At 50.9% G+C, this 24,881-nt stretch overlaps 9 protein-coding genes across 9 annotated transcripts; 3 read left to right on the top strand and 6 right to left on the bottom strand.

The window, feature by feature from the left end:
- Positions 1 to 202: 202 nt before the first annotated feature.
- On the bottom strand, positions 203 to 1,935 carry M430DRAFT_139754 (hypothetical protein). Its single transcript, XM_024862624.1, has 4 exons — positions 1,233 to 1,935; positions 812 to 1,173; positions 692 to 759; positions 203 to 635 (listed from the first exon to the last, which is right to left on the bottom strand). Exons 1-4 carry the CDS (start codon positions 1,544 to 1,546, stop codon positions 456 to 458), a joined length of 924 nt encoding a protein of 307 aa, XP_024720833.1. The 5' UTR covers positions 1,547 to 1,935; the 3' UTR covers positions 203 to 455.
- Positions 1,936 to 3,236: 1,301 nt separating this feature from the next.
- Positions 3,237 to 5,493, top strand: M430DRAFT_139755 (hypothetical protein). The gene is made up of 4 exons (XM_024862625.1): positions 3,237 to 3,639; positions 3,701 to 3,999; positions 4,077 to 4,577; positions 4,644 to 5,493. The coding sequence occupies exons 1-4, from the start codon at positions 3,282 to 3,284 to the stop codon at positions 5,163 to 5,165; spliced, it is 1,680 nt and encodes a 559-aa protein (XP_024720834.1). The 5' UTR covers positions 3,237 to 3,281; the 3' UTR covers positions 5,166 to 5,493.
- Positions 5,494 to 5,607: 114 nt separating this feature from the next.
- On the bottom strand, positions 5,608 to 7,425 carry M430DRAFT_139760 (hypothetical protein; the record flags this gene model as incomplete). Its single annotated transcript, XM_024862626.1, has 6 exons — positions 7,001 to 7,425; positions 6,711 to 6,925; positions 6,584 to 6,630; positions 6,409 to 6,527; positions 6,077 to 6,338; positions 5,608 to 5,891 (listed from the first exon to the last, which is right to left on the bottom strand). The coding sequence occupies exons 1-6, from the start codon at positions 7,034 to 7,036 to the stop codon at positions 5,608 to 5,610; spliced, it is 963 nt and encodes a 320-aa protein (XP_024720835.1). The 5' UTR covers positions 7,037 to 7,425.
- Positions 7,426 to 8,074: 649 nt separating this feature from the next.
- M430DRAFT_101627 (hypothetical protein) lies at positions 8,075 to 10,333 on the bottom strand (the record flags this gene model as incomplete). The annotated part of the gene is made up of 5 exons (XM_024860730.1): positions 8,075 to 9,193; positions 9,243 to 9,367; positions 9,418 to 9,452; positions 9,503 to 10,180; positions 10,236 to 10,333. 5 exons carry the CDS (start codon positions 10,331 to 10,333, stop codon positions 8,075 to 8,077), a joined length of 2,055 nt encoding a protein of 684 aa, XP_024720836.1.
- Positions 10,334 to 13,512: 3,179 nt separating this feature from the next.
- M430DRAFT_139765 (hypothetical protein) lies at positions 13,513 to 15,385 on the bottom strand. The gene is made up of 4 exons (XM_024862627.1): positions 15,247 to 15,385; positions 14,092 to 15,192; positions 13,865 to 14,031; positions 13,513 to 13,813 (listed from the first exon to the last, which is right to left on the bottom strand). Exons 1-4 carry the CDS (start codon positions 15,313 to 15,315, stop codon positions 13,657 to 13,659), a joined length of 1,494 nt encoding a protein of 497 aa, XP_024720837.1. The 5' UTR covers positions 15,316 to 15,385; the 3' UTR covers positions 13,513 to 13,656.
- Positions 15,386 to 17,814: 2,429 nt separating this feature from the next.
- On the top strand, positions 17,815 to 18,828 carry M430DRAFT_101573 (hypothetical protein; the record flags this gene model as incomplete). The annotated part of the gene is made up of 4 exons (XM_024860723.1): positions 17,815 to 17,877; positions 17,926 to 18,076; positions 18,145 to 18,225; positions 18,275 to 18,828. The coding sequence occupies 4 exons, from the start codon at positions 17,815 to 17,817 to the stop codon at positions 18,826 to 18,828; spliced, it is 849 nt and encodes a 282-aa protein (XP_024720838.1).
- A 548-nt stretch (positions 18,829 to 19,376) lies between these two features.
- M430DRAFT_139771 (hypothetical protein) lies at positions 19,377 to 20,510 on the top strand. The gene is made up of 3 exons (XM_024862628.1): positions 19,377 to 19,659; positions 19,961 to 20,010; positions 20,080 to 20,510. Exons 1-3 carry the CDS (start codon positions 19,530 to 19,532, stop codon positions 20,251 to 20,253), a joined length of 354 nt encoding a protein of 117 aa, XP_024720839.1. The 5' UTR covers positions 19,377 to 19,529; the 3' UTR covers positions 20,254 to 20,510.
- On the bottom strand, positions 20,411 to 21,528 carry M430DRAFT_240062 (hypothetical protein). Its single transcript, XM_024864996.1, has 3 exons — positions 21,301 to 21,528; positions 20,882 to 21,250; positions 20,411 to 20,791 (listed from the first exon to the last, which is right to left on the bottom strand). Exons 1-3 carry the CDS (start codon positions 21,322 to 21,324, stop codon positions 20,510 to 20,512), a joined length of 675 nt encoding a protein of 224 aa, XP_024720840.1. The 5' UTR covers positions 21,325 to 21,528; the 3' UTR covers positions 20,411 to 20,509.
- A 196-nt stretch (positions 21,529 to 21,724) lies between these two features.
- Positions 21,725 to 24,702, bottom strand: M430DRAFT_42160 (hypothetical protein; the record flags this gene model as incomplete). Its single annotated transcript, XM_024867530.1, has 2 exons — positions 21,725 to 24,580; positions 24,632 to 24,702. The coding sequence occupies 2 exons, from the start codon at positions 24,700 to 24,702 to the stop codon at positions 21,832 to 21,834; spliced, it is 2,820 nt and encodes a 939-aa protein (XP_024720841.1). The 3' UTR covers positions 21,725 to 21,831.
- Positions 24,703 to 24,881: the final 179 nt, after the last annotated feature.

Here is a 24,881-nt window from a genome sequence, read left to right on the forward strand (position 1 = left end):
TAAGGGAGAGAGGGGTAATTGTAGTCTTGTCTTCGTAGAGATGCCACTTAATCCTTAGTTGAGATAAGGAAGAGAGGGTATTGTAGTCTTATCTTCGTGGAGATGCCACTTGATGCTTAATTGAGAGAGGGAGAGTATTGCCGTATGGAGATAACACGGAAACACGGAAACACGTATACACCCACTTTCGCACTTGAACAATGCGATAAAACCATGGAAGCAACTACACCGTCCTCGGCTTTGCAATTCTCCTAACTAGAGGTATATAGTGGGGTTGGGTCAACCTGTACATATTCCGTGCCATCTTCCAGCAGATGCGAATTGTGTATAAGCTAGCTACCTGCGACACACAAACTGGGCCCGCAATCAATTAAGAAGTAATGCTCCCCTGCACCCTGACAACCAGAAGCCAATGGTTTCAGACAGTAGAAAAAAGAACGTCAGGAAACGTGCTTTCAGTTGGGGACGAGCGCGATGTTGTACTCGAGCTCAAGAGTCGCCTTCGGGTTGTTCTTGATGGGCACAAAGTCTACAATCAACGAATCCTTCACTGCGAACACAGAGTCGTCCGTCAAGTGAGGGTCTATTCTGTCAAAGATTTGGGTGGTAACTGGCTTGTAGCCCTCAGCCACAACCTGTACGTCAAGAGTTAGCGCCATGGGCAACAGACAGTGGATACTTCAAAACTTACGATGAGATGGATGTGGGCAGGGCGCATTGGGTGTCGGTCGAGCAGCTCAAGGATCTTTCCGGCAGGACCTGGGTGGGGTTAGCAAATGCAGATCAGCGCACGTGGAAAGTGGTAGCGTACCATCGTTAGGAACGGGGTATGGGGTTGGTCTCAGGCAGTAGTAGGCGTATCGTCCATCGGCATCGGTCTTGAACTTGCCTCTCAGGTTGTGCTCAACCTGGTTCTCGTCCTGCTGCTCGTACAGGCCATTGGTGGAAGCTTGCCAAACATCAATGTAGGCATTCGCAATGGGCTTGTTGGTCTTCATGTCAATGACGCGGCCGTGCATATACGTCACCTCTCCGTCGTCAACACCGTGCACAATCGAGGATTCGTTCTCGAGGAGCGGCGCATCGTGTCGGAAGAAGGGGCCGAGGATGGCACTCGCTGTGGCAGTGTCGCCAGCTTGGGAAGCCAGCTTGAAGGTGATGGCGTCTACCAATCTACACGGGTCTTCATGTCAGCTGCAATTCCGGCGTGTGCCAGTAGGAAGAGAGCTTACGATTCTAATCCGAGCACGTCGCAGACGAGCTGTCCCTCGTTTCTCTTCTCGTCACTCATCTTACCCGCCCAGTTCATGAGCTGGACACCCTGCATCCACTCGTCGACGGTGATCTGGTTCTCGCGGGCAAAGTCATGGATGTGTTGGATCATCGAGGAGAAGACCTGGCGCACGCGGGGAGAGGCCTTGGGGCCGATGGCATTGATGACATTGGCGGTGAACTTGGGGTCGAGACCCTCGATGTTGTTGGTGTTGTCGGCGCCGTGAGGCGTGGGTTTCAGGGCATCGAACTCGGCGGTTGCGGAGGGGGCCATGGTCACTGAAGCTGACGTAGAGTGTCTAGAGAAGAGGGGTAGGCAGACGATGGATGCAATTGAGGAGATGTGAGGAAGTGTAAGCAGATGCGAGGCAAGGGAAGAGAGGAGCAACAGCAAGGCGACGTGGTATCTGGTATATATGCGGGATGGGAAGAGTTGTGGAGAGGGGATATGCGGAGAGAGATCAGAGCTGGAGGCGGTTATCTATAGGAGAGAGTCGGCTCGCGTCTACCGCCAGGAGATGTGAAAGCCGCTCCGCCCGCAGCGCAACGGCCGACGCGCCTGGGATAACTCCGTGGACCGCGCGCGCAGGATCCGTAGAGGGTAGAGATTAATAATGCGATTCAGTCTGTGGGAGTGTGGATGTGGTAAGGAAGGTCAGGTCAGGTATGGATGGATCATATGAGGGGAACGGGCGGGGCCCACGCCACCCCAAGCGGATGGCAGGTCGAGCCCCAATGCCCCATAATCTGGCAATCAGATTGTCGGATGGGAAATCCAGGCGGGACGAGAGGGCGGGCTCACGTGCAGGGGAGGGGTACGAGGGGCGTTGGAGGGGCAGGGAGAACCGGGGTGGGGGGCAGACCAGAAACAAGGGGGGACGCCGTCTCACCCGCATAAGGTAAGGTACCCTGTCCTGTCGTGTAGGAGAGACTGACACAGAGAGAGAGACAGAGAGAGAGTATCCCGCATCCGATATCCCACCCCTATCCGATCTCGCCCCCATATCCGATGCCCATATCCGCCCCCCATATCCGACAAGCCATCCGTCATCCGTCATCCGCACAACGCTTTCTATCGGATGTGGATGCTCACCAAGACGCGCTATCGTTTCCATCAATGTCTTCGACTCTTCGCCCTGGAAGCAATCACATCCGACACGCCAGGTCTGATGACCGTGTCAGACCACTTCGAGTGCGTATAACCTTATCCGAACCACCAGAGCCATCCAATTCTGCGTATAGTCTTATCCGCCGACTCTTATGGTAGAACTGGTCGAACTCCTTTGATACTCGACTACATTTCTTGGTTCCGCAGCATCTTCCGACTTCTGAAGCCTCATCCGCCTTTCCGCCCTCCGCTCTTCCTACGTCCGCCAATCATGGGCCCCGCGATTGCTTCAATTGTGTCGTCGCCGCGTCGGTCTTCCTGGCTTAGTACTGTTCCCTCCCCGCCCCGCGCACTTGATCGATCGGCCCCCATCCGTCAATGCCAACCCTCAAGGAAGCATACCCCAGACGCCCATGTTCCGCACATCCCCCCTTTAACCCTTGACCCTTGACCCTTAACCCTTAACCCTTAGCCGTCCGTGGCCTCACAATAGCCGAACCTTGCTCCGTCTCCCGTCTCCCGTCTCCCAGCCGTGTAATCTCCAGTCGTCACGCTTCTGTGCGGTCGGCACAGGGCGGACGTGACATGGATGATGGAGCAGAGTATCCGGTCATTCGGGGCGCCACTCTTTCACTCGCCCGCTGATTGATAGCCGGCCATTGGCCCTCCCTTGTAATACAACCAGCTGCTGTTTGGAATAGCCTTCGCAGCCTTGGGCCTTTGTCATTGAGCCTGATCCATCGAGCAGCCTCGATCTAACTCTCCTCGCCTTTCCCATCCCACCCCTCCTCTGCCTTTATACAACTCTCTTTTCAGCCTTCTCTCCCTCTCTCTCGCTCTCCCTCTCTCTCGCTCTCCCTCTCTCTCGCTCTCCCTCTCTCTCTCTCTCTCGATTTCCAATATGGCGCCTGCATACTCCCCCGTTAGCGAGGCCCAACGCATCTACAAGCTCCTGTGCGAGCAAGCCGAGCAGCTTGGCCTCCCGCCGGCTGTGAAAGATGTCGCCCCTAATGTGAAGATTGTGTCAGAACATGACCGCATCTACTTCCCAATCCCCTTCAAAGAGACTGAGACCGCAGCAGCGCTAAAGGCTGTGGAAGCCAGCGTTGCAGCTGCATTGGCCGGTCTCAAATTTGGTGCCAAGCCGCGAGAAGTCAAGATCGATCTGGAACGAGCAACATGTTTCTTGTTCCAAGCATATCTCGCAACGGTGGATGGGCTGGGAAAGCTGGACAAGGGCGTTAAGGCAAAGTTAAAAGGTACGTGACTCGATTCATAGCAACGGCGCCGCCATTGTGCTGACTTATGTGCCTTTACCAGACACCGATTATCTGCAGGCCCAGTCGAACCCGTACCGGCGCATGTCCGCGAACTTGTACGAGACCAAAGACCCAGGACAATACTATCACATTCATGGCTCCCTCGAGGCAACAAAAACGCTCAACATGATTGGGCTCCCGGCATTCAAGCCAGAACTGCAGGTCCACAGCGATATTGTTGCCTGCATAGAACCCGCGGTCCGACAATTTACGGTCAAAGAGCTCGAGGAGAAGAACGCAAGCCTAGGCCAGGCTGGTGTCCCAGCATTGAAACACGAGGACTTTTGCAAGACGCCACACGTACGTATAGGGGTTTTTAAGATTTTATTATAAATTAAATTGTCATATTGCCTACGTTGCTAACGCTCATAACGTAGGGAATTGCAAATGTGGGCAAACCAGCATGGACCGTTGACAACCTCGAGAGCACAACCCCCCCAGTACCGTTGCCGGCGCCTTCGCCAAAGAACCCCCGCATCCTCGATGGCATCAAGGTTCTTGAGATGTGCCGCATCATCGCAGGGCCAACCATCACCCGTATTCTGGGCGAGTACGGCGCCGATGTCATCAAGGTCACGGGACCGGGGCTCAGCGACGTGCCTTTCTTCCAAGTCGACGGAAACATGGGCAAGCACGCGACCGAGATCGATCTGAAGAGTGCTGAGGGGAAGAAGGCGTTTGAGGTGCTGCTGAAGGACGTCGATATTGTTGTTGATGGCTACAGACCCGGGGCTCTGGACAGGCTAGGATACGGCGCGAAGGCACTGGCGAAGTTTGGTGAGGCTCGTGGGAAAGGGATCGTCTACGTCAACGAGAACTGCTTTGGCTACCAGGGCGAGTGGGCCAACCGACCCGGATGGCAACAGATTGCCGACTGTGTAAGTGATGCGCTGCAGATGAGAACCCCTTGGTGTTTTCTGTTTCCGGGCTAATACGCAGACCAGGTCAGCGGAGTGGCATGGGCGCAAGGGAAATTCATGGGACTGGACGAGCCCGTTGTGCCTCCCTTCCCCATCTCCGACTACGGCACTGGCTGCATCGGCGCCATCGCCGCGCTCAGCGGACTCTACCACCGCACAGTAAAAGGCGGTTCCTGGCACGGCAAAGCCTCGCTTCTCCAATACGACCTGCTCCTGTTCGCCGTGGGCCAGTACCCGGAGGAGATCCAAGCGCAGCTGCGGTCCACCGTCAACGAGAAGTTCCTCTCGCTGCGCCACAACCACAGCGTCGACGACATCTCGGGCACCACGCTGCTCCTGCTCAAGGCCAACTACCCGGAGCTCTTCGTCCCCGGCAAGTTCACCGAGACGTGGTTCTCCAAGGCGTACGGCGCCGACGTGTGTGCCGTCAAGCCAGTGGCGCAGATCGAGGGCGTCGAGATCGGATTCCAGCGCGGTAGTCGGCCGAATGCGTCGGATGCGGCGACGTGGGATTTTGGCGATGATGGGGATTATAGGAAGGATTGAGGAGGGGTTTGTGTTGTGTTGTGTTGTGGGGGCCGGGGGCCGGGGGCGGGGATGCAAGACCATAGTATAGTATGGCATGGCATGGCATGGTATAAGGAGACGGTAGATAGATTAGGTAGGTAGCATAGGAAGCGCGCGGGTGAAAGGAATATGGCCTGGCTGGCTCTTCTCTCGCCTAGGATGGGTTCTTAATCTTGATCTTGGTCTGTTCTTGTCTTGTCTAAGCTTCTTTGCACAGCACAGCGGTAGAGATAGAGAGAGAGAGATAGAGAGATGTTTTCACATAGCAAGCGATATATATATATAGAAAGAGATCAAAGAAAGAGAGAATATAAATAAATAAAATTTCTCTAAATTCTCAGATCTACTCCTCGTCCTCCTTGAATCTCTCTCCCCCTTCCATCCAACCATACTAGCTAGTGGCCACAGCCAAGCCAACAAACTACCCCATATTCTCCCCCAGCCACTGAATCCCCTTCACTATATTCCCGACCGCTTTAGTCCCCATCTCGACCCCAGGCACGATCCAAAACAGATGCGGCCAGCCCTCATAATAATCAAACTTAGTCTTAACCCCAAGCTTCCGGATCTCCTGCTCGAATACCAGAACGTCGTCGCGCACGGGATCCTTGCCGCACCCGACGATGTAGACGGGGGGCAGCTTGGCGAGGTCCGGAGAGAGCAGGATCGAGAAGTCGGGCGCGGTTAGGGGGGGGTTGTAGTTTGCTGTTTTGTTTTTGAAGAGGTTAGTTAGGTAGTTGTGGGGAGAGAAAGTATTCTTTTCTTGGGAAGGAAGGGTGGGGGAAGGGGGGTGGTAAAAAGGAGAAATCCAAATAAGCGAAAATCGAAAAGGGGCAACGCAACGCAACGCAACGCAACACAAAGCAAGGAGAGAGAGAGGAAACACAAACCAGTATACACGCTCATAGCCTCCGCATCTATAATCGCGGAATCCGTATTCTCCTCAGGCTTAAACAGATGTTTCAAATGCGCGGGCACAACGCTGGGCGCCACCGTCGCCGGGCCCAATGCTACGACGCCGCTGATTTTCTGCGGTTGCCCTGACGCTTTGATCTTCAGCGCGAGCGCGAGCGCGATGGTTCCTCCTGCGGATTGGCCCATGGTGTATAGCTTAGAGGGGGAGGCGTGGAGAGTGGGGGCGTTATCGTAGGCCTGCAGGATGGGGTTAGTGACGGGGGGGAAGAGGAAAAAAGGGGGGAGGAGGGGGAAAAGGGGAGGTTACCCAGGTGAGTGCGCTGAGGCCATCTTCGAGTGCAGCCGGGTATGGGTGTTCCGGGGCGAGACGGTAGTCGACGGAGACGAGGACCGTGGATGCGGACATGGAGATTGCGCGGCAGAGATCTTTGGGGGAGATGTTAGATAGATTGATAGATAGGGGAATTTCAGGAAAGACTCACAATCATCACCCTCGATACTCCCCATGACATAACCACCACAATGGAAACTAGGTAAAACCATTCCTCATCAGCCAATCCAGAATCCAGAATCAAGATAGAGAAACAGAAAGAAAAGAAGAAAACATACTACACCCCCAACGACAAACCCTCCTTCGCCGCCTCCTTCGGCTTATAAACCCGGACCCTCAACGTCCCATTATTGATCAAGATATCTTCCGTCTCGACAGCATCCGGCAGCGGCGGAGCCAGCGATCCCAGCGCCGCGCCCAGCCCTGCGAACTGTTCGCGCTGCTCTGCGTACGTGCCTTTGAGGACCGAGCGACCGCCGAGTTTGGCTTCGACCTGTTGGGGATTGTTGTTAGAATTTGGAATTTTAGAGAGAGAAAAGAAGAGGGGGGGAAGGGTAGAGGTAGGTACCTCGAGCCATTCGGGTGCGTAGGGGGTGGTTGCCATTGCGATGATGATGAGATGAGATGCGATACTAGACTGTCTGTCTGCTTTTTTTCTTCAGCTTTCTTCTAAACAAACAAGAAAAGAGATAGCATCATCACCCGGGAGTCCAGCCCCTTATAAACCCCCCCTCTCAACTCAAACCCCGGAAGAAGTACCCTCCCCCCATTCCCCACGCCCCAGACCCCAAATCTCCCTCCATCCCCCAATCCCCAACGCGGAGCCGCCGTACCTAGGTACCTAAGATACCTTAGTCTCCCTTCCACCGAACCCTTTCCCCTCCCTCAACAAATCAGGATTCCGGAAGCTCGCGGGAATAACCAGAATAAACTATTTCCCTTCCCTCCAGATCCCCGAATTACCCCGCGCGGGGTACGTGTGCTCCTCGTTTGTTGATTACTTAGGTAAGCACGGATGCTGGTGTAGGCAGATAAGAGAGATGATAAGAATATTAACGAAACACGTGCCTGACATGCTTACATAATCTACACAGAGTCAATTCATCCGTGCACTCGCTGTACGTCATCCGGAGAGAAGTCGCAGCGCTAGACAGGGTGCGCGTTCCGACGGCATCTAGAATACCGAGAGAAGCGGTAATTGGCAGATGCGGATTGGCTGAAGCTATTGAGAGATGCCAGGGGTAATAGAGTAAGAATTGGCGAGAGAGGGGCAAGAGGGCATGATGGATAACTTGATGGGAGAATATGCGAAAGGGGAGAAGAGGCCGAGGAAGTTTCTGGAAGGGCGGGTGTTGCGGGTTTTGTAGCATAGTAGCACAGGAGCCGAGTCCGACATGATGGGCTGGCTTACTACTCGTACCATTTCTACGGAGTTAAAGGAGAAGGAGCGGGTTTGGAGAAATGTGCGAGGGGCAGGACTTAAGAAGAGCCGGATAATAGGAGCTTCCGCCCCGCGCTGTTGTTTTCATTCGAAGTGGGATTTGGGCATCTCGGGTACATACAAACTTTCCAATACAATCAACATGGTATTCTTCATCACCCTCCTCGCAGCAAGAGAGGGGAAAACAAATGAGGTATCTATCTAATTGCGGACTTTCATGAACCCAGAGAAGAAGTGGTCCATCTCCTGCACGTCCTCCAGGTTGCCCAGCCACGATACGTACTGGTCCGGCCGCAGGATCACCGCGCACCCCTTCGCCGCATCCACGCCATAGTTCTTGTAGGCCTCGCCGAAGCCCTCGTGGTACGACGGCGCATCGACATAGATCTTCCAGTAATCCCAGCCCTCCCGCTTGCTCCACGGCCGGAAGATCTCTGGGAAGTCGTGCAGCTCGATCTCGGTGCGCGGCCCGCTGTGGATCGTCAGGATCTCGATGACCGAGTCGATGGGCTTTCCTGCGGGCGTGAAGCGGTGGAGGAACGACGTCGGCGCCGCGAGTGCCTCGCCCAGCTTCTTGTAGCGATCCATCTGCTCCTTCTTGGAGAGGTCGCCGGCAAAGATCACGATTCTCCATTTTCCGTTGCTGCGGAGGACTTCCTGGAAGTGCCATGGGCGCGCATCCGACTGGTTGAGCACCTTGAAGCTGGGCATGCGCATACCGAGCTTGATGTTGGAGGCAAGCTCTTGCTTGCCAATGACGCGGAGCTTGTCAGACTTCTGTTCAACGTCGGTCCCGTCGCCCTGCTCGGCCGAGCTTCCGGGCTTGGCAACGATGAGACTGGAACCGTAGTCGACAGCCACACCGCTGGCAAACAGGTTACCCTTCTCGAAGGCATTCTTGAACTCCTCCATGCTGATTCCGGTCTCGTCCATGACATCCTTCGCAGGACGACCCGAGAAGAGGCGGGAGAATCGGTGGTCGAACGCGATCAGATCTTGTGCGATCCTCCGTCTTTCCGACTGGTAGGTCTTGAGGATGGATCGCTCGGCGACTCCGTTGAGGACATTGGAGATCTTCCAGCACAGGTTGTATGTATCCTGCATACTGACGTTCATGCCCTGACCGGCCTTGGGGGAGTGGGTGTGGACGGCGTCACCAGCCAGGAAGATTCGCTCGTTCTTGGAGAAGTTGGATCCTACTCGTTGACCGATCTGGTAGGCAGTCCACCAGTCACAGTACTCGTAACTCAAGGTGTATGGCGCGAGTGTCTTGTTAGCGGCCTTCAGGATCATGTCCGGTGTAATGTTTGATCTGTTAACCTTGGGAGAGCTTTAGCACCGGCCATCGCAACCTTGGAACACGACTTACGGTGGCTCCTCCTTTCTCAGTAGTTGTCATCTGAATATACAGACGGACCAGTTTGTTCTCACGGGGGATAACCATGATGGAACCCGAGTTGGCAGAATGAATGGCGCATCTTACGCGGATATCGGCTGTATACAGATGAGTTTCGAGATCAGTAATGGCTGCCAGAGCAACTTACGGAAGTCTGTGATTGGGATAATGTCCAGGACACCCCTGAATCGTGTTAGCCAAAGAAAGCCAAGTAGAATAAGTGTTCGGCATACCAGATGTAGTCAGTCTGCTCGCCTTCCAGTGCGAATCCAAGTTGCTTCCTTGTCCAAGAGTGTGCACCGTCGCAACCAATCATGTACTTGGCCCTCACAGTCTCTCTCGAGCTTGTCCGGCCCTTGGCCGCAGCCTGTTGCAGAAGCTCCTCGGTGTCATCGGGGGCCAAGTTGCTTCGGAAGAGACCGTCCGAGACGGCTGCTCCCGCCGTTGATTTGCTTTGCTCAGGGTTCATCTCCTCATCCGACAGGTGCTGCAAGACGACCTCAATCGGGTAGGCGTCCTCCTTCTCGGCGTCCTCCTCATTGAAGGTCAACTTCTCAGGCATTACCCCGCGCTCAATACGGATATCGCTGTGCTCCTTGAGGGAGTCCAGGAAGAAGCGTTCGATACGTCCTTGGTGAAGCACGACCTGCTGGAACCGGGAGAGACCCGGGATGGTATCTGGGATGCGGTCTGACCTCCGAAGGACGCCCTCTGAGTTGGGATTCCACAAGCAGATCTCAATCATGTGGTTGGACTCCTTCCAAGCACGGTCCGCAAAGCCAAACGAATCGAAGATCTCCAGGGTTCTGCACTGGAGACCATCGGCCTGGCCGTTGTAGATCTTCGTCCCCCGCTTGTCCACGATTCTGGCTTTGATCCCACATCGCGCGAACCAGGTCGCTGCCATGAGTCTGGAGGCGTATTAGCAGACGGCGCAATGCGACCTCCAGCACGAGAGGAACTTACCCGGCAGGACCGGCTCCAACGATCAGGACATCGACCTCCGAGGTCTTGCCCGGGGCAGCGGACGTGGGCACAGTGATGTTTGAGCGGGAGGCAGACATTGTGTTTGGGTTGGGAGGATGAGCAGAGTCGACAGAGTCTACAGCAGTCGCCATCCTGCTGTTGATATAGATATAGATGGCACAAGGTACCAGCCCCGCTCTGGTGGATGGGAATCTTACTCAAAGCAGGAGGGTTCAATCAGTCGGTGGCCATTGGCTGTTGCTGGCCGCTCCGGCCTGTCATTGGGGCCCCAAGTGTCGAAGGCGGGGGGGCCCCTTCCATGTGACGTGGGGATGTCATTATCGGATCGGATGAGGGACGTGAGACTGGAGAGCAAAAATGCACGCTCATTTGACCAGGTCCGCGGAGGAGGATCGAGGGGAGGCGGATAAGGGACGAAGGATGTCGGATGACGGACGGTGGATGGTAGTTGGTGGCCGATAAAGCGACGATTGTTTCTACGGAGCGCGCGGTTCGGTTGTCGATAGTCGAGAAAAGTTCCCACGGCTCGATGTGCTACTGCGCGTGCTACTGTAATTTACGTTGCAGTATTACCAGTCGGATTACCAGTAATACTGTATTTCAGATAAAAATGGCGGAGACCCCGCAGCCGCTAGTCCGGAGACATCTAGCTGGATGTGGGCTAGCCTCTGGATTAGCCCCTGGATAGCCTTACCCCGCAGCAGGCTATCACCCGGAGCAGATGCCGAGGAAGAGATGTGCGGTCAGCATCCCGTGTGAGTGGCTGGGCCGCGTGTGTTCCAGCGGGGTTTCAAAGGCCGCGCCTCTTGATATTCAGGGGCCGAGGGGGTGGGATAGTTACTCGGCTCTCAGCCACTTCTGGCATACCATGCATGCATTTCCAACTAAGGTATTTCCGGGGCCCCGAAGCAGTAATTTTGACACTTTTTTTGTGCGTGCATAGCACAGGAAGAATACCGGATTTGTTCTATTTACGGAATACGACGTGCTATCAGTGTAGCAGAGGTTTGATATCTTCGTATTATCATACCTTTAATCACACTCTGGGTATGTATTGTTATAAGACAGGTACATCTTCTGGCTTGCTAAGGTACCAGGTACCTATCAAATGCAAGGTACACTAAGTTGCCAACGTACCTAGGTACTGCCGCAAAAGAACCCTATTTATTTTCTTTAACTAAACCCCAAGTACCTCATCTACCTATTATGTCCATATTATGAACATCCCATATATTATGATAGGCTCCAGCTAAACGCGCTTGGTGTTTTCGATCTGTTGCTATAATCTCGGCTCCAAGCCACGCTCGGCACCCTTACGCACCCCTCTACCCCACTACGTAGGTACACCTATAAGATGGTCATCGTACGGACGTACTAAGGTATACACCTTATTCAAGGAATTATGTACATGTCACATTTTCATTCACATGGGGATTATCCGTTGCCCCACCCGGAGCGCAGACATCTTCTTAACTTCCGTTTTAGGCTGAATCGACGATTCAGGGTCGCGAATGTTGGATAGCAGAATCGTGGATTGAGTGACCAAGATTCGAAGGGTTCTTTGATATTCTGCTTGATAATTTCATATGCGTATCGTATAGCAAACAGATCCTACCTTGGGCTTCACTGTCAGTCAAAAAGAAGAATTAAAAACCCCTACAGACTACAGTTTTATGAACCCCAAAAAATCAGTAACATGCTCTCTTCCATGTTTACTCATCTCAACCCGTCTTTCGGATCTGGGTATGATCCGTCCTTCCACGCCAAGATCCCGCTGCTCAGTCGTCGGAACTGTCCTTGCTTCCCTTCACGGGACTCACCCACCCCCACGGGAGCAGCAGACTGGGGATTCTCCGGGTTTCAGAAGCGGCATTTCGTAGCGTGCGGAGCTAAGCAAGCATCTGGAACATCCCAGCCCGTCCCTGTCTCCCTGCCGCACAGCAGCTTGGCCCTGGTTTCGGAAAACGTCCCAGAAATCGGGGCGTGGGCGGGCTCGATAACGGCTTGCTTGCCCGCAGACGTTGGATGTTTGTTTCGAAGAATTGATTCTGCAGCGCCGCGTTTCCTGGCCTCGAAAGCCCTGGGTAGCAAGGGGTCAGGAATAGGAGCTTTTTCTGTCTCTTCTCTTCTCCCTTCAAGATTTCTCTTCCACCTACCTATCTTCCCCGAATACTCAACTTGTGAGTGGACAGGCTTGACTTTTGGGTAATCTATCCTAGCCATATTTATCGTTTACCAAAACGTCATGTCTTTTCTTTCCTTTGTCCCAGAATTCTTAGATTGATAGATCCAGATGCGCAGTCATTCTTGCATGTTGACACTCCTCAGTTTGCCCTATCGAGAAAGAAGCTGGATATCTCATGGCGATGCAAGATCAGTTACGTGCATGCATGAAAACCCAAACACTTCGCATCCGTCCATCAGATACTTTACAACCTCGGAGACGATGTACCAAGAAACTCAGATTCTACATATATATTGTTATGCTTCAGTTGTTTGGGTTTAATCCTGCCAGATTGGCTACATATAAAAGAGGCAGTCAGCCAGCCCTACATACAAACAGCAAGCTTCAGTTTCTTCGTACCAGACCCCTTTTTGATTTCCAAGTTCCGGATTCACTGATTCAGTGAATCCAACCACTGTTTTACCATCTAACTCTACCTGTCAGTTACTTTTTCGAGATGTGATATAAGATGAGATGAGATCTGAGATGGCTTCACTGATTCAGTGATTCCAACCACTGTTTTACCATCTAACTCTACCTGTCAGTTATTTTTCGAGATGTGATATAAGATGAGATCTGAGACGGCTTGCTTCACTGATTCAGTGATTCCAACCACACTGTCTTACCATCTAAGTCTACCTGTCAGTTATTTTTCGAGATGTGATATAAGATGAGATCTGAGACACGAACTGACAGCGGGATAGCTAGAAAAACCCCTACCTAAATCCACGCAAAGATATGATACTCGGTGCTCACTTCTTGGGTGAGGGGTAATATATCCTCGGTATACCGGTATAAGCGGGTGGCGCTATCCTTTTATCCGACGCTACCCGTCCCCCTTTTTCCTAAGCGATCTAGTGGTAATTCTAGAGCTTCAGAATTTGTAGGTAAGGTATCTTGGCTTGGCTGGTCTGGCATTACAGAATTTTTCCTTGATTTTGTGTTGCGTCAGAGCATCACAGGATTTCATTTGTTTTAGAGATATTATTACTGTAGTTTTGATAATCTCATTGATTTGAGTAAGAAATGACACTGCCAGTGAGCTCGTCTTCCTTCGACCGGCCTCCCGTCTCAGCATCCATAGGCCAACAAAGTCCTTCTGTTTCTCGACTATAAGGTTCTGCCAAGTATATCAAAATTTTGGCTTGTCGGAGAAGCCTAAGCGTCTACGACACCCTATCTCACAATCTTCTTCAGCCCCACGTTCAGTGCGCCCTTCTCCCAAATGGTGTATGACTTCTGATCCAGCCAATTTTCGCTTCCATGAGCAAGTGTCAAGTCGAAGTTGAATAGCACTTTCGCCAGAATCAATCGCATCTCTGCCCATGCCAAGCTACCGACGCAATTAGAGACAAGATTTTGGTATAAGGGATTGATCGCTTACTTCTTGCCAAGACAGTTTCTTGGACCGGTCGAAAATGGATTCAGAGCATTCTTATTGTCGTCCACAAAACGCGGATCCCCCAGGAATCGCTCTGGGATAAATGAGTCTGGGTCGCGGAAATTGTCTGGCGAGTGGTGTGCTGCCATTATGCTCACACCCGCAACCGTCTGTGAAGGGTCAGATCTTGTCTATTTGAATTTGCTGTTCAACGTGCTCAAATGACTTACTCCGCCGGGAACCCATTTTTCCGCAATGAAATCTCCTCCTTCAGGTACGATCCTGGGAAATCCTGCAGGTGCAGGTGGATAAATCCGGAGTGCCTCTTCAAGACAAGCGATCATGTACTTCAGACTGCTGGTCGAGTGGATGGTAATCTCGTCGTTGCTGCTGAACGAGGAGCGCACCTCATGCACGACTTTGTCCATCACATCCGGGGTTTTCAGAAGTATATACGTCACACCAGAGAGGATGGTAGCTGTAGTCTCGCTGCCAGCTATGATCAGGATAGATGAATTACTCAAGAGCTCTGGGAACGTGAAGCCCTTCTCTTTTCGCTTCAGGATGTTACCCAGAAAATCTGGCCTCTCCTCTGTTAGCCCTACTCTGTGCTTGACTTTCTCGACTGTTATCTGGTGATGGGTTTTCTTCTTCGCTAGCAACTCCTTGGAGATAAAAAACCAAGCTGCCTTTTGTCCATAGGGCACGTATTTGAGCGCATTGATATAGATTCCAGCCTTAACGGTGTCGAATATGGCACGGACCCACGGGTGATAGTCTGAATTTTCCAGGCAGCCGAAAGGTTCTCCAAATGTCAAGTCTCCAATGATGTCGAAAGTTATCCAATTATACCATGAGCACATGTTCTGCGGTATCTGGCCGTCATGCGAATGTTCTTCGAGGCGCCGCACGAGAAGGTCGACATAACTCTGTATCAGCGGCTCTTGCTGGCGCATGGACGCGTCAGAGAATCCGTGTGAGAGATTTTTCCGAAAACGAGAGTGGTCCTCGCGGTTCGCGGTTATGATATGTTTGCCTCCAGGGTGCGTAGTATAGGACTTTGGGTTTTTCGCCATCTCTGGCTTACCTTGCCGATGGCCGTAGATATCTTTCCATGCATTGGGATTGGTGTACGAAAGCTCATTTGGAGCAATGCGAACGACATCACCATATATATTGTGTAGCCTGCGTGCATTGTGCGTCTGTCGGCCCTTGACATGATTCCACAGATATGGAAGTCGAGTAATGGCACATATTTTCGGGCCTGGGTATGCAGCCAAGGGATGGAAGTAAACTCTGTAAATGGCAAGTCCAAGGAGATAACAGAGAGACTGATATTCGATCAACGATTAGAAATTGTCAACATTCAAGTCAGTAGTTCTTACTAGACCAAAAACCCCACACAGACCCAACAAGGAGTCTTCTATTGTGAAGCTTGGGTTTAAAGGAGCCATCTTATAATGAAAGATCGAAATTTGTTGATTGCTTGGATCTGCAAAGAGCGATAGAAACCAGAGAAGTCTGATAGACTGGAATGGAAGGTGGCGAGGAATGGAAGGGGGCGAGGAATGGAAGGTGGCGAGGAAGGGAAGGTGGCGAGGAGGGAGAGCCCTATTCTTAATCCACTTCTTCGATCCAAGAAGAGACAGGATGATTCTAACTCCTTATGCAAGTGTGCCATTCTCTTCCGTCCTACCCATCCTGAACATTCCCGCATGAAGTGAGTGGTCTCGAGGGCACCTATAATTGTCACACAGCGTATATTTGGCCATGGGTCGGCCCGAGCGTGATCCGTCGGCACTTGAGTATCAACCTATCATCAAAGAAGTATTCCATGAATGTTGAGCGTTGGACTCTTAATATGGCCTCGTACGTATCATGCCACACGCAACACCCCTACCAAAGTAACGATTTGATACAGACCCCGCCATTGTTGAGCATAACCTTCTAACACCCGAGGATGCCAGACAGCAAGGGGCCGGGAGGACCGATATCGAGGACGGCTACCGGCATGAATACTTGTTCTGCCGGGTCATATCTGTAGTTATGCAAATTGTGCAAGGTATATCATGCAACCAGGGCTAATTCCCTGGGCGATGGAAAGCGGGGAAGTCTGCAAGAGTTTAAAAGCAGGAGCGTGAGGGATGGAGAGGGGCGTGGGATAGAATGGAGGAGCGAGAGCTGGACTCTGGGGTGTCTCAGCTGGGAAACAGCCTGATAACTTTATCATTCAATCTAATCCCGAGCTATTTGCTTGTAAATCAATTGAATGCACAGCGATATATTGTAAATGTTATTGCGACCATTGAACTGTATCTCCCCGTGTAATGTGGCAGATCTCTGTGCGAAAAAAATGGCATTGCTTAACTCCTCGGGGAACCTCGGTCCTCGATCGCCATAAATTGCACAGCAGACGTCTGGTACCACTCGGTACAATGTCCAACTGTCGGCCGAGAGAAACAGACTCGATTGAAGAGTAAAGGTAGGGGTCTAGATAAGCTATATATATACTGTACACGAGGTGGTATCACTAGCCGAGATCCAACAGAGTCTCATGTGGCCTGTATTGTATCTGACACCAGCTGCTGCTTCGGAAAGTCCAGGTTAACCAGACTTGCTTTCCAGTCAGCTTTTGTGGTAGTTTTGAAAGAGTCCTGTGAAGAGTACTTCCATCTTCAAACAGCGTCTTGCGACTGGTGAGCTGCTACAGAGCGATCCACTTTCCTTGGCCTTTTAATTGCCCCCATCTTCAATCCTGAGACAGGGAAGTACCTGGGGTAACGCCTCGCGAAGAAGCAGCACAGCTTGATTGGGTACTCGTGAGCGAGCAAAGCTTGGGCACAATGCCTGAGCCGCTTATGTCGCGAAAGCTCTTCAGCTTTTGCAGACTCGTTAGAGATAGGTCCGTCCGGACAGTTGAAAGGTATGCAAGACCAAAAGATAGAACGTACACAAGCCTGCCTACCTCCCTTCTACTCTCTTGAACGATGAAGTGGGTAGATATATCAACACTGAGGGTGGTCCATACCAGGAAGGAGAAGTGCTAGTCATATGATAAGACCTTTTAGCCTAGGAATTGAGCGTAGGAGTCGACTTCGTGTGAAGCAACATTCCCCAACCGCATGTTACCAACATGCTTCGTTTGTACCAGTACATCAACATTCCGCACGATGGTTATATATCCGTGTTCGCTGTGTTTTATGCCGAGATGTCCGGCCGTTGATATCAGGCTCGAAGGCTAGAGCTGTCGCTTCATCAGAGCTAGTTAGCAACTTTACAATAGAAAGGAAGCTGGGTATATCTACTTTGAATATGTCGCGGCAGTTTGCGACCTCTGGGTCACATCAATTGGCACTTGCGCTTTCGCGAGGAGGGCTGGAGTATCGAGAAAGGTTTCCATCCCACATTGTGCCACGGGAATGATCCTCGCAGACCATTTCACTGCCAGTTTCCTCTATCTATGACAGTCTGCCAGATGGTGCTTGGTTTTATCGAGGTCTTTGGCTACCGGTGCGAGGCGGCGGGGACGCGATAGGAGACTCCAGGATGTGAGACGATTTCAGGGCAATTTCGGGCGGCGTCCAAGGACTCTGTGCTTAACAACTGGGGTTCGTCGACTCCCCCAGCATCCATATCGTCGCAGCATAATTGTCGTCGGCATATCGTATGTAGAAATAATGATGAGTGATCAGCTTCCTCGGTAGTCGTGGTTTCAGGAACCTTATATAATACAGTACACCGTACAGCTAAGGTATAGCTTTCCCCGCTTTTCGGCTCGCGGTAAAGCTAAGATAAACCAGAATGTGGAGGTCGACGAGACGGTCTTCTTTGTTCGAATACTTCGTGTGGGATATCTCATAGAACTTCTTAAAAACAATCCTTTCTATGATTGAGCTGTATATATCTTGTACCAGTCTTATACATCACTATATTCCTAGCAAAACACCCTCACCATGTCAACAAACACATACAACGACATTGTGGTGGAGATCACGGGCCAGATCGGAATTATCAAGGTGATCTCCCCGCAATCATGTCTATGAGCTATTGCTAACTGACAATAGCTCAATCGACCCAAATCCCTGAATTCCTTTGGCGGAAAGCTTATAGAAGAAACAATAACCGCTATCCGAGAACTGGATGAGCATCCCGACACCATCTTCACCGTCCTCACCGGCGAGGGGAGGTTCTTCTCAGCCGGTGCCGATATCAGAAGTAAGTTTATACATAGTTTCCCAATCCCGGCTTCCCACACTATAAGGCGCTGACCACGTACTATACAGGTTCTAATGCTGCCACCTCCAACGGGCCATTCTCAAACAGGACGGAAGCAAAATTAGCATATATGACGAGATTCAACTCAGGTCTGCGTGCTTCTAATCCCATGACCAGCCCATTCTGATTGCCTTGCAGGGATTGAAATTCTCCGCTCGATAATTAATCACCGAAAAGTTTTTGTGCTTGCGCTCAATGGTCCTGGAGTTGGCGCGGGAGGTGCCTGGTTCACAGGCGTAGCGGACATCGTGCTGGCCTCCGATTCAACCTACCTCCAAATCCCATTCTCGGCTCTCGGGCTGGTGCCGGAGAACGGATCCGCAATCAACTTTGCTCAGAGCATAGGCGTTCACCGCGCCAATGATTTCCTGATGTTTGGTCGGAAATTGACGGCCCAGGAATTGGAGCAGTGGGGTGTTGTTAATAGGATTTTCCCCGCGGCGGGATTTCATGATAGCGTGAAGGAGTTTTTAAGAGAGCAGTTGAAGGTCAATGATGGGAAGAGTATGATAGAGACGAAGAGGTTGCAAAATGCGCCGCTGAAGGATGGCCGGATGTTAGCTGTCTATAATGCTATGGATGCGTTGGCAGAGAGGTTTGTTGAGGGGGCTCCGTTCAAGAGATTCGAGCTCAAAAAGGCGGAGCTGGAAGGTAAGTCCTCTTTCTGTCGAGATAGTCCGATTACTTGCTAATTGGACTATAGCCAAGTCAAAGAGAAGTTCCAAGTTATAGATATATACGAGATCTATGAATACGATGTCAAAGTGTCAAGGGGACTCATTTCATCTTTGATGTCATGTCACAAGGGTCACATAAAACGAGCAGGCGGACAATTGTTTTCGTTTAACTTTCCCCGGAAATGCAACAGGCACACTAGCATCATGCTTAATAACCTACTGATATTTTAAAAACATTAATCTTGCGATCATGGACTGGTACGGTAATCCATATCTTTCTGCGGACATTGGGGGGTGTGCTATGGTTAAACCGGAATCCTTTAAGACCTGGACGTCTTATTAGAAATCACGAATAAAAACTTAATTCCTCTTAGAACCCGCCCCTCCAATCCCCGAAGAAAAGAGTGAAGACGCCCAGATATACCCGTCTAAAGGGAGCATTCTCCCGTGCCGACCCGGCGACTGAGCCGAAGGTGGTCGCTTGCCCCTGCCGATCCACTCCCCCACCCCCAACTCCATCTCCGCATAAATCTTTACCAGGCCTACCTTCTCATCGTCCCACATTCGGATCTTCCTTTCCCGCCGGCCTTTTATCTCCTCTCCAAAACCTCTCCAAGAGAACAGTATAGAGAACTTTCTTCTCCAATCCATCATCCTAGATCTCTTGTCATATCTCTGGTCGTTTGTCTTTTCAAGCAAGCAGAACTGCAGAAGAAATGGCACCCAAAGGACCCTATAAGCTGTGTACCGTCAACACGGCTCCTGAACGCGCAAAGCGGCTCGTCGGCCGCGTGGTTGAGGATGTGAAGGCCGAATATACGATTTTACATCTTGCGAATGCTGAAAGTTAGTTTTCCATATTTTCGTATACTTATTTGATTTTAGAATTTTGTTCCGTGCTTTTGGAGTAGGAGACGTGGGTGAAAGTGTCCCCATGCATTCGATTAAAGTTGAACGTTGAGAGTGAGATGAGGCATGGAAGGCTTTGGTTCCGGTGATGAGATAGATGGTGAGGTGTTGGCAATTTGCAAATGTGGTGATGTTTAAGTTTTAGCAGCCATTCTTGGGAAGTTGGGCTGCGGGGTAGTATTCACAAATCATCTATTTAATGAGCCCAAAGGGGGAAGGGAGCTGACTATCAGAACAGGAATCGAAGATGTGAAAGCCATGTGCGAGAAGAACCAACCTGATGTCCTCGTACGTTTGCCCCCTGATTCCTCTCTTGGATTCTACTAGGGAGACAAAGATATACTGACGCCTGCCTAGTTCTGCGCCTCTATGTGGACACCTCAAGAAAGCGATGAGATTCAAAGGATAGCCAGGGAGACAGTTCCTGGAATCAAGACAATGGCAATTCCGCAGGGATTGCAGGTCGAGAAGGGACCGGATGCTGTGGTTGAGTTTCTGAAAGAGAATTGGCCGCGGTTGGTTGGGAATTGAAGAACGTTGAACCGATAATTGATAGTTGGGACTCTGTTTCGAAGATCTAGTAAAGGGATTGATTAGGTGTTTACCAAGGAGACAGATTCATTACTACTTTCTTACATGCCATGCCTATTAAGGTGCCTTATATCAAGGGATATCCACGCTTACCTCAATACCAATATCCCGCCCTTCCAGACCGTGCCCCAAACTCCCAGATATGTAGTCCCTGCCCTCGAATCTCTCGAGTCTCGATGCTTTCTCTCATCATTAATTAATTCATCTCCTCTCCCATCCCTAACTTCCTGTCTTTATGCGACTTCCCAAGCACAATCACGACAATTCCAAGAGTGACTATAAATGCCACCCCTAGAACCGCAAAAATCCTATGCCTCCGATTCTCTCTCCTCGCATTCGCAAACCGACTACTCCTAAAACTCACACAGCAATTATCACCAGCCCGCATCAATGCCCTCTCCACATCCGGCGACGCATCCGTGAACGACACACAACAGTTCGCCGATTTCCTCCCCTGCAACAAATCCTCCTTCTCCAACTATGCCCCACAAATCAATCATCAGTCAGCTACCAACACCATACAAGCGCTTCCAGCTCTGGGACAGCAGAATCAGGGGACTCTACATACCAGAAGCCGCCCTACCGACTCCTCCAACCTGTCAACCCTCTCGATCAATCTCCGAATCGTCTCCAACGCCTCAGTCCCCTCGCACCCCTCCGTCTCCGTCTCGCGCTCCGTCAACGCCCCGCCTGTACTGGTCGCCACGCCCCACAGCTCGGCGCCCTCGCCACCGCGCATACTGGCCCGTGGTGTGCCCGCGCGGCTCAGGGTATGGAAGCTGGGCGGGGGCGACGCGGGAATCGAGCGGGTTGAGGGCGCGGCGTAGGAGGGCGCCGCTGACGAGGGCACCGAGCTCGGGAGCCCGCTGTTATAGTTGTAGGGGGTGTTCTGCTGGAGGGAGTCGAGTCTTATGATGTCTTGGTCGTGTTGGGGTACCTGATTGCGCTGGTTAGTCGGGAGGGTGGGGAGAGTGGGGAGGGACGGACGGGTTCGTAGCGTTGCCTGTTCATCTTTGCTGGGGATTTTCTTGCGCAAGATGATATTCTGTTTGAGATGTATAGATGGGATATAGATTGCAAGTTTGCAAGTTTGCAACTCAGACCGAGGTTTTCAGGGCTGACAGAAGGTTGAAGTTGACGTTTGAACTAAGGTACCCATGTCGATGATAAGAGAAGGAGCAAAGTTCCCCCGAGGATTATGCTGCCGTCAGCCACAATCCCAGCTGAAAGTCCATCGTCAAATCATATGCTCATCCTTGTGCGGCACACCGTTCCAGCTAAAAAGTTGCATCAGGAATAGTTGGAATAGACATAACGCATAACGTGAGCTTGGTGCAGTATCCGTAGATACTGTATCTTGATATTGATATATATAAAGCCATATGTTGGCAAACCTCTAATATAAAATGTACGTGAAAGCTCAGTCAGTTGGTCCTAAATATCAGTCGAGCCACTCCGGCTAGCAAAATTCGGATAGCAAAATCGAAAAAACGTCAATATGGTAATCCCTCCCTCAGATCAATCCTCTTCCACTTGAACAACCGAACTTGCTTTCGCCCTTGACGAATCACCAGCACTTACAATTCTTCTTGTCCATCTAATTTCCTCCCAGTCCGTCTCCCTAATGTGAACGATGTGTAACAACCACCCCATGTTACTCTTCGCGTCTCTCTTGAGCCTTCCCAAACATCGAGCCATCTTCCTACCTTCACTATCGAGGAATACCTTACTCTCACTCTCAAGCAAACTCGTCATCTTATAGTTCACTAGAAGGCCAGTCGTGTAAGGGGGACGATCATGCCAGAGATCCAAGAACTGGAAATGCTGCTTGGTCGTACCCGGTTCACGAGATGAGAAACTGATGCGTGCAAAGAGCTCAATGACTGCATTCAGGCCTAAAGCATCGCATCTTGCCCCTTCCCTGTACATCTCTCCAATGCGAAAGCATACACGTAGAAATGATTGTGTGGACAAGCCGACAATGGGACACCGATCGCGCATGAGCTTTGGATATGCTGGTCGAGCGAAGGGCTTGATTGGTTCGTATTCATGGATGTCATTGATGATGGAAAATGCGGAGCTTGGGGAATATGGAGTGATGGTCGTTTGTTCCCTGCTATGCATAGATGCACTACGCAGTGCTGGGGTAATGAATTTCTTTGATGAGATGCGAAAAGGATTCGCCTCAACGGGACGAATGAAGCTCCAGTCTTCTTCCTCTATTACAGGCGCTGGCACTAAATGCGGTCTTCCTTCGAGCGAGTGAGCACTGAAATTGTCAGTATTGTGGCGGTTGGACGGCCCTGATGACTCTCCTGAGCCCCGTGACTTTGGGGGTGAGAATTGAAGAGAACTATCATATACTTCCTCACTATCCGAGTCGTTATTGATATGAATGGCACCCAGCACACTTGCGGAAGGTACGAATCTCTCGATTGGGTTCATGATAGGCTCCGCGAGCTTGAGTAGTTCCTCCTCATCATTTTCATCCATGAAATACTCATCAGGCTCCGATGCAATAATGTTTGATGATGGGATGGCAGAGTTGGCGCTTTGATCTGCAGAGTCATTCGATATGGATTGAGTATTAGCCCGATCTGTTGCCGAGGGAATGTGTAGAATCTGAGCTAGACCACCGTTAAGCTTTTTATCAACGTGCGTCGGTGTAGGTGATATAGCAGCTTCTGAAGCAATTGCAAGGAGATCGTCATCAGCCAAACCTTCGTCAAAATCGTCACTAGCATAAGACTTTCTTGACAAAACAGTAGTAACTACCTGGTTGTCGTCTAGGTTAGATGTTTCAAGCCCAGAATTGTCATGGCGGCTTTGCGTGTCAAATAATTGGCAGTTAACCGCCTGAGGAAGAAATTTGGGCGATTCTGAAGTGACAATGGCATCCACTACCCCAGGATCTAACCCACAAGTAATGCTTCGCTTTCTACGTGACGGCCTCCCGAAGAGCTGTGCCGCTCCTATCAACATAGAATGTGCTGGGTCATTATTGCTTTTTCCTGCAGGGCCACCTGCGCCGTGGGTTACCTGACCTAAACCGGTCTCTCGTATACCGGTAGGAAAACCATTGAGATGATATGATTCTAGATTAGTCTTACCCACCTTAGCATTAACTTCCTCGAGTAAATTATTCATCTGGATTGCATCATTTGTCGTGGACTCCTCATTTCGCTCATTTTGTAATGGCTCAGTAACACCGGAAAAACTTTCTTCGGTGACCTGTGCTAAAACCGACAATTTGTGCCATGCTAAGTCTGAGTGCGTCTCGATAGCATTGGTGATGTCCATTTCAGCTTCATTTTTACTTTGAAGCACAACTGCATCGTGGCCGAGGATTGTCCCAAATTCATAGGTCGTAGGGTGAGCTGTGATCGGCTGGACTGTGTTGGCGATTAAAAAATCACTGCCCGATCCGGTGCTCCAGATAGCTTGATTAAATAAGCTGTCGCTACTAGGTGGAGATTCATGGGCCGAGGAAGGACAGAGTGAACCATGTTGTAATGTCTGATTAGGCGGTAGATGAACTTCTTGAACACTGGCGTTTTCCACAGATGTTGGCGGCACTGTATTTTGACAATCGTTGCACGACGGCTTGTACCTGAAACCTGCAAGTTTTTCTAATGTTGTTTTTGCTAGGCTTATCCGATGCTCCGTAGTTGTAAATCCTTGATACTGGTTGACAGGTTGAGTTGAAGCCTGACGAATAGATTCTTTTACAGCAGGTCCCAAAGGTTTCGTAATACCGGGGTTCTGGAATGGCTGATTCTTGGTTTTGACCTTGGGTGTAGAGAGCCCCGGTCTCCTCTTATTCCGTTTTGTAGAGTCTGGAGGGGTTGTCAATTGGTGGCCCGGTGACTGGTGGTAGTTGTGCTTCTCATCTCCATGCTCCCACATTTGCGAAACAGTGCTCTCCAATGCTCCTTTCATGGCCTTCATTGATTGTGATCTCTGGGGATCTGCAATCTTCCTCCTCTTCAATGCCCGTTCTTCGAATGCCGCTCCATGACTGAAACATGGTATTGCCCCCTGGTCTTCATGTGTCGATGCAGCTGTAAAAGATGCAGACCTGTCCTTCTGAGCAGCTTCTTGATGGGTTGATATTAATATGGGAGGACCTGGCATGTGTGCCTCTCGAAGATCGGATATAGAGTTGCTGTTGGTTCCTGGAGTAATGTTTCGGGGGGTTGTATTTTGAATTCGCGTTTGGTTATTGTTAATAGGGGTAAAAGATATTGTTCCACGCTGTGTTATTTGCCTGAAACACATCTAGTTAGTAGTGCAATTGAATGTAGAGAATACAAGATACGACTTCAACGTTTCCGGGTTCAAACTGTCTGTACTGAGTGCTGCTTCTCGATTCCAGCCACGACAAGCCATATTGATCGCATTTCTAGTCCATAGTGCATCCCGCCACTCTTTAAATCGCTGTGGCCGGATAAGAGGTCATATAGTCCGCATCGACACTCAGAATTGATCAATTGACGATGGGAGGAATGGCGAGATGATTGAAGGGACAAGAGTGATGGATGAGAAAGATGCGGCGCTCGGGAGGCTCG

This window comes from Amorphotheca resinae (assembly GCF_003019875.1).
Source record: "Amorphotheca resinae ATCC 22711 unplaced genomic scaffold M430scaffold_6, whole genome shotgun sequence".
Taxonomy (NCBI): domain Eukaryota; kingdom Fungi; phylum Ascomycota; class Leotiomycetes; order Helotiales; family Amorphothecaceae; genus Amorphotheca; species Amorphotheca resinae.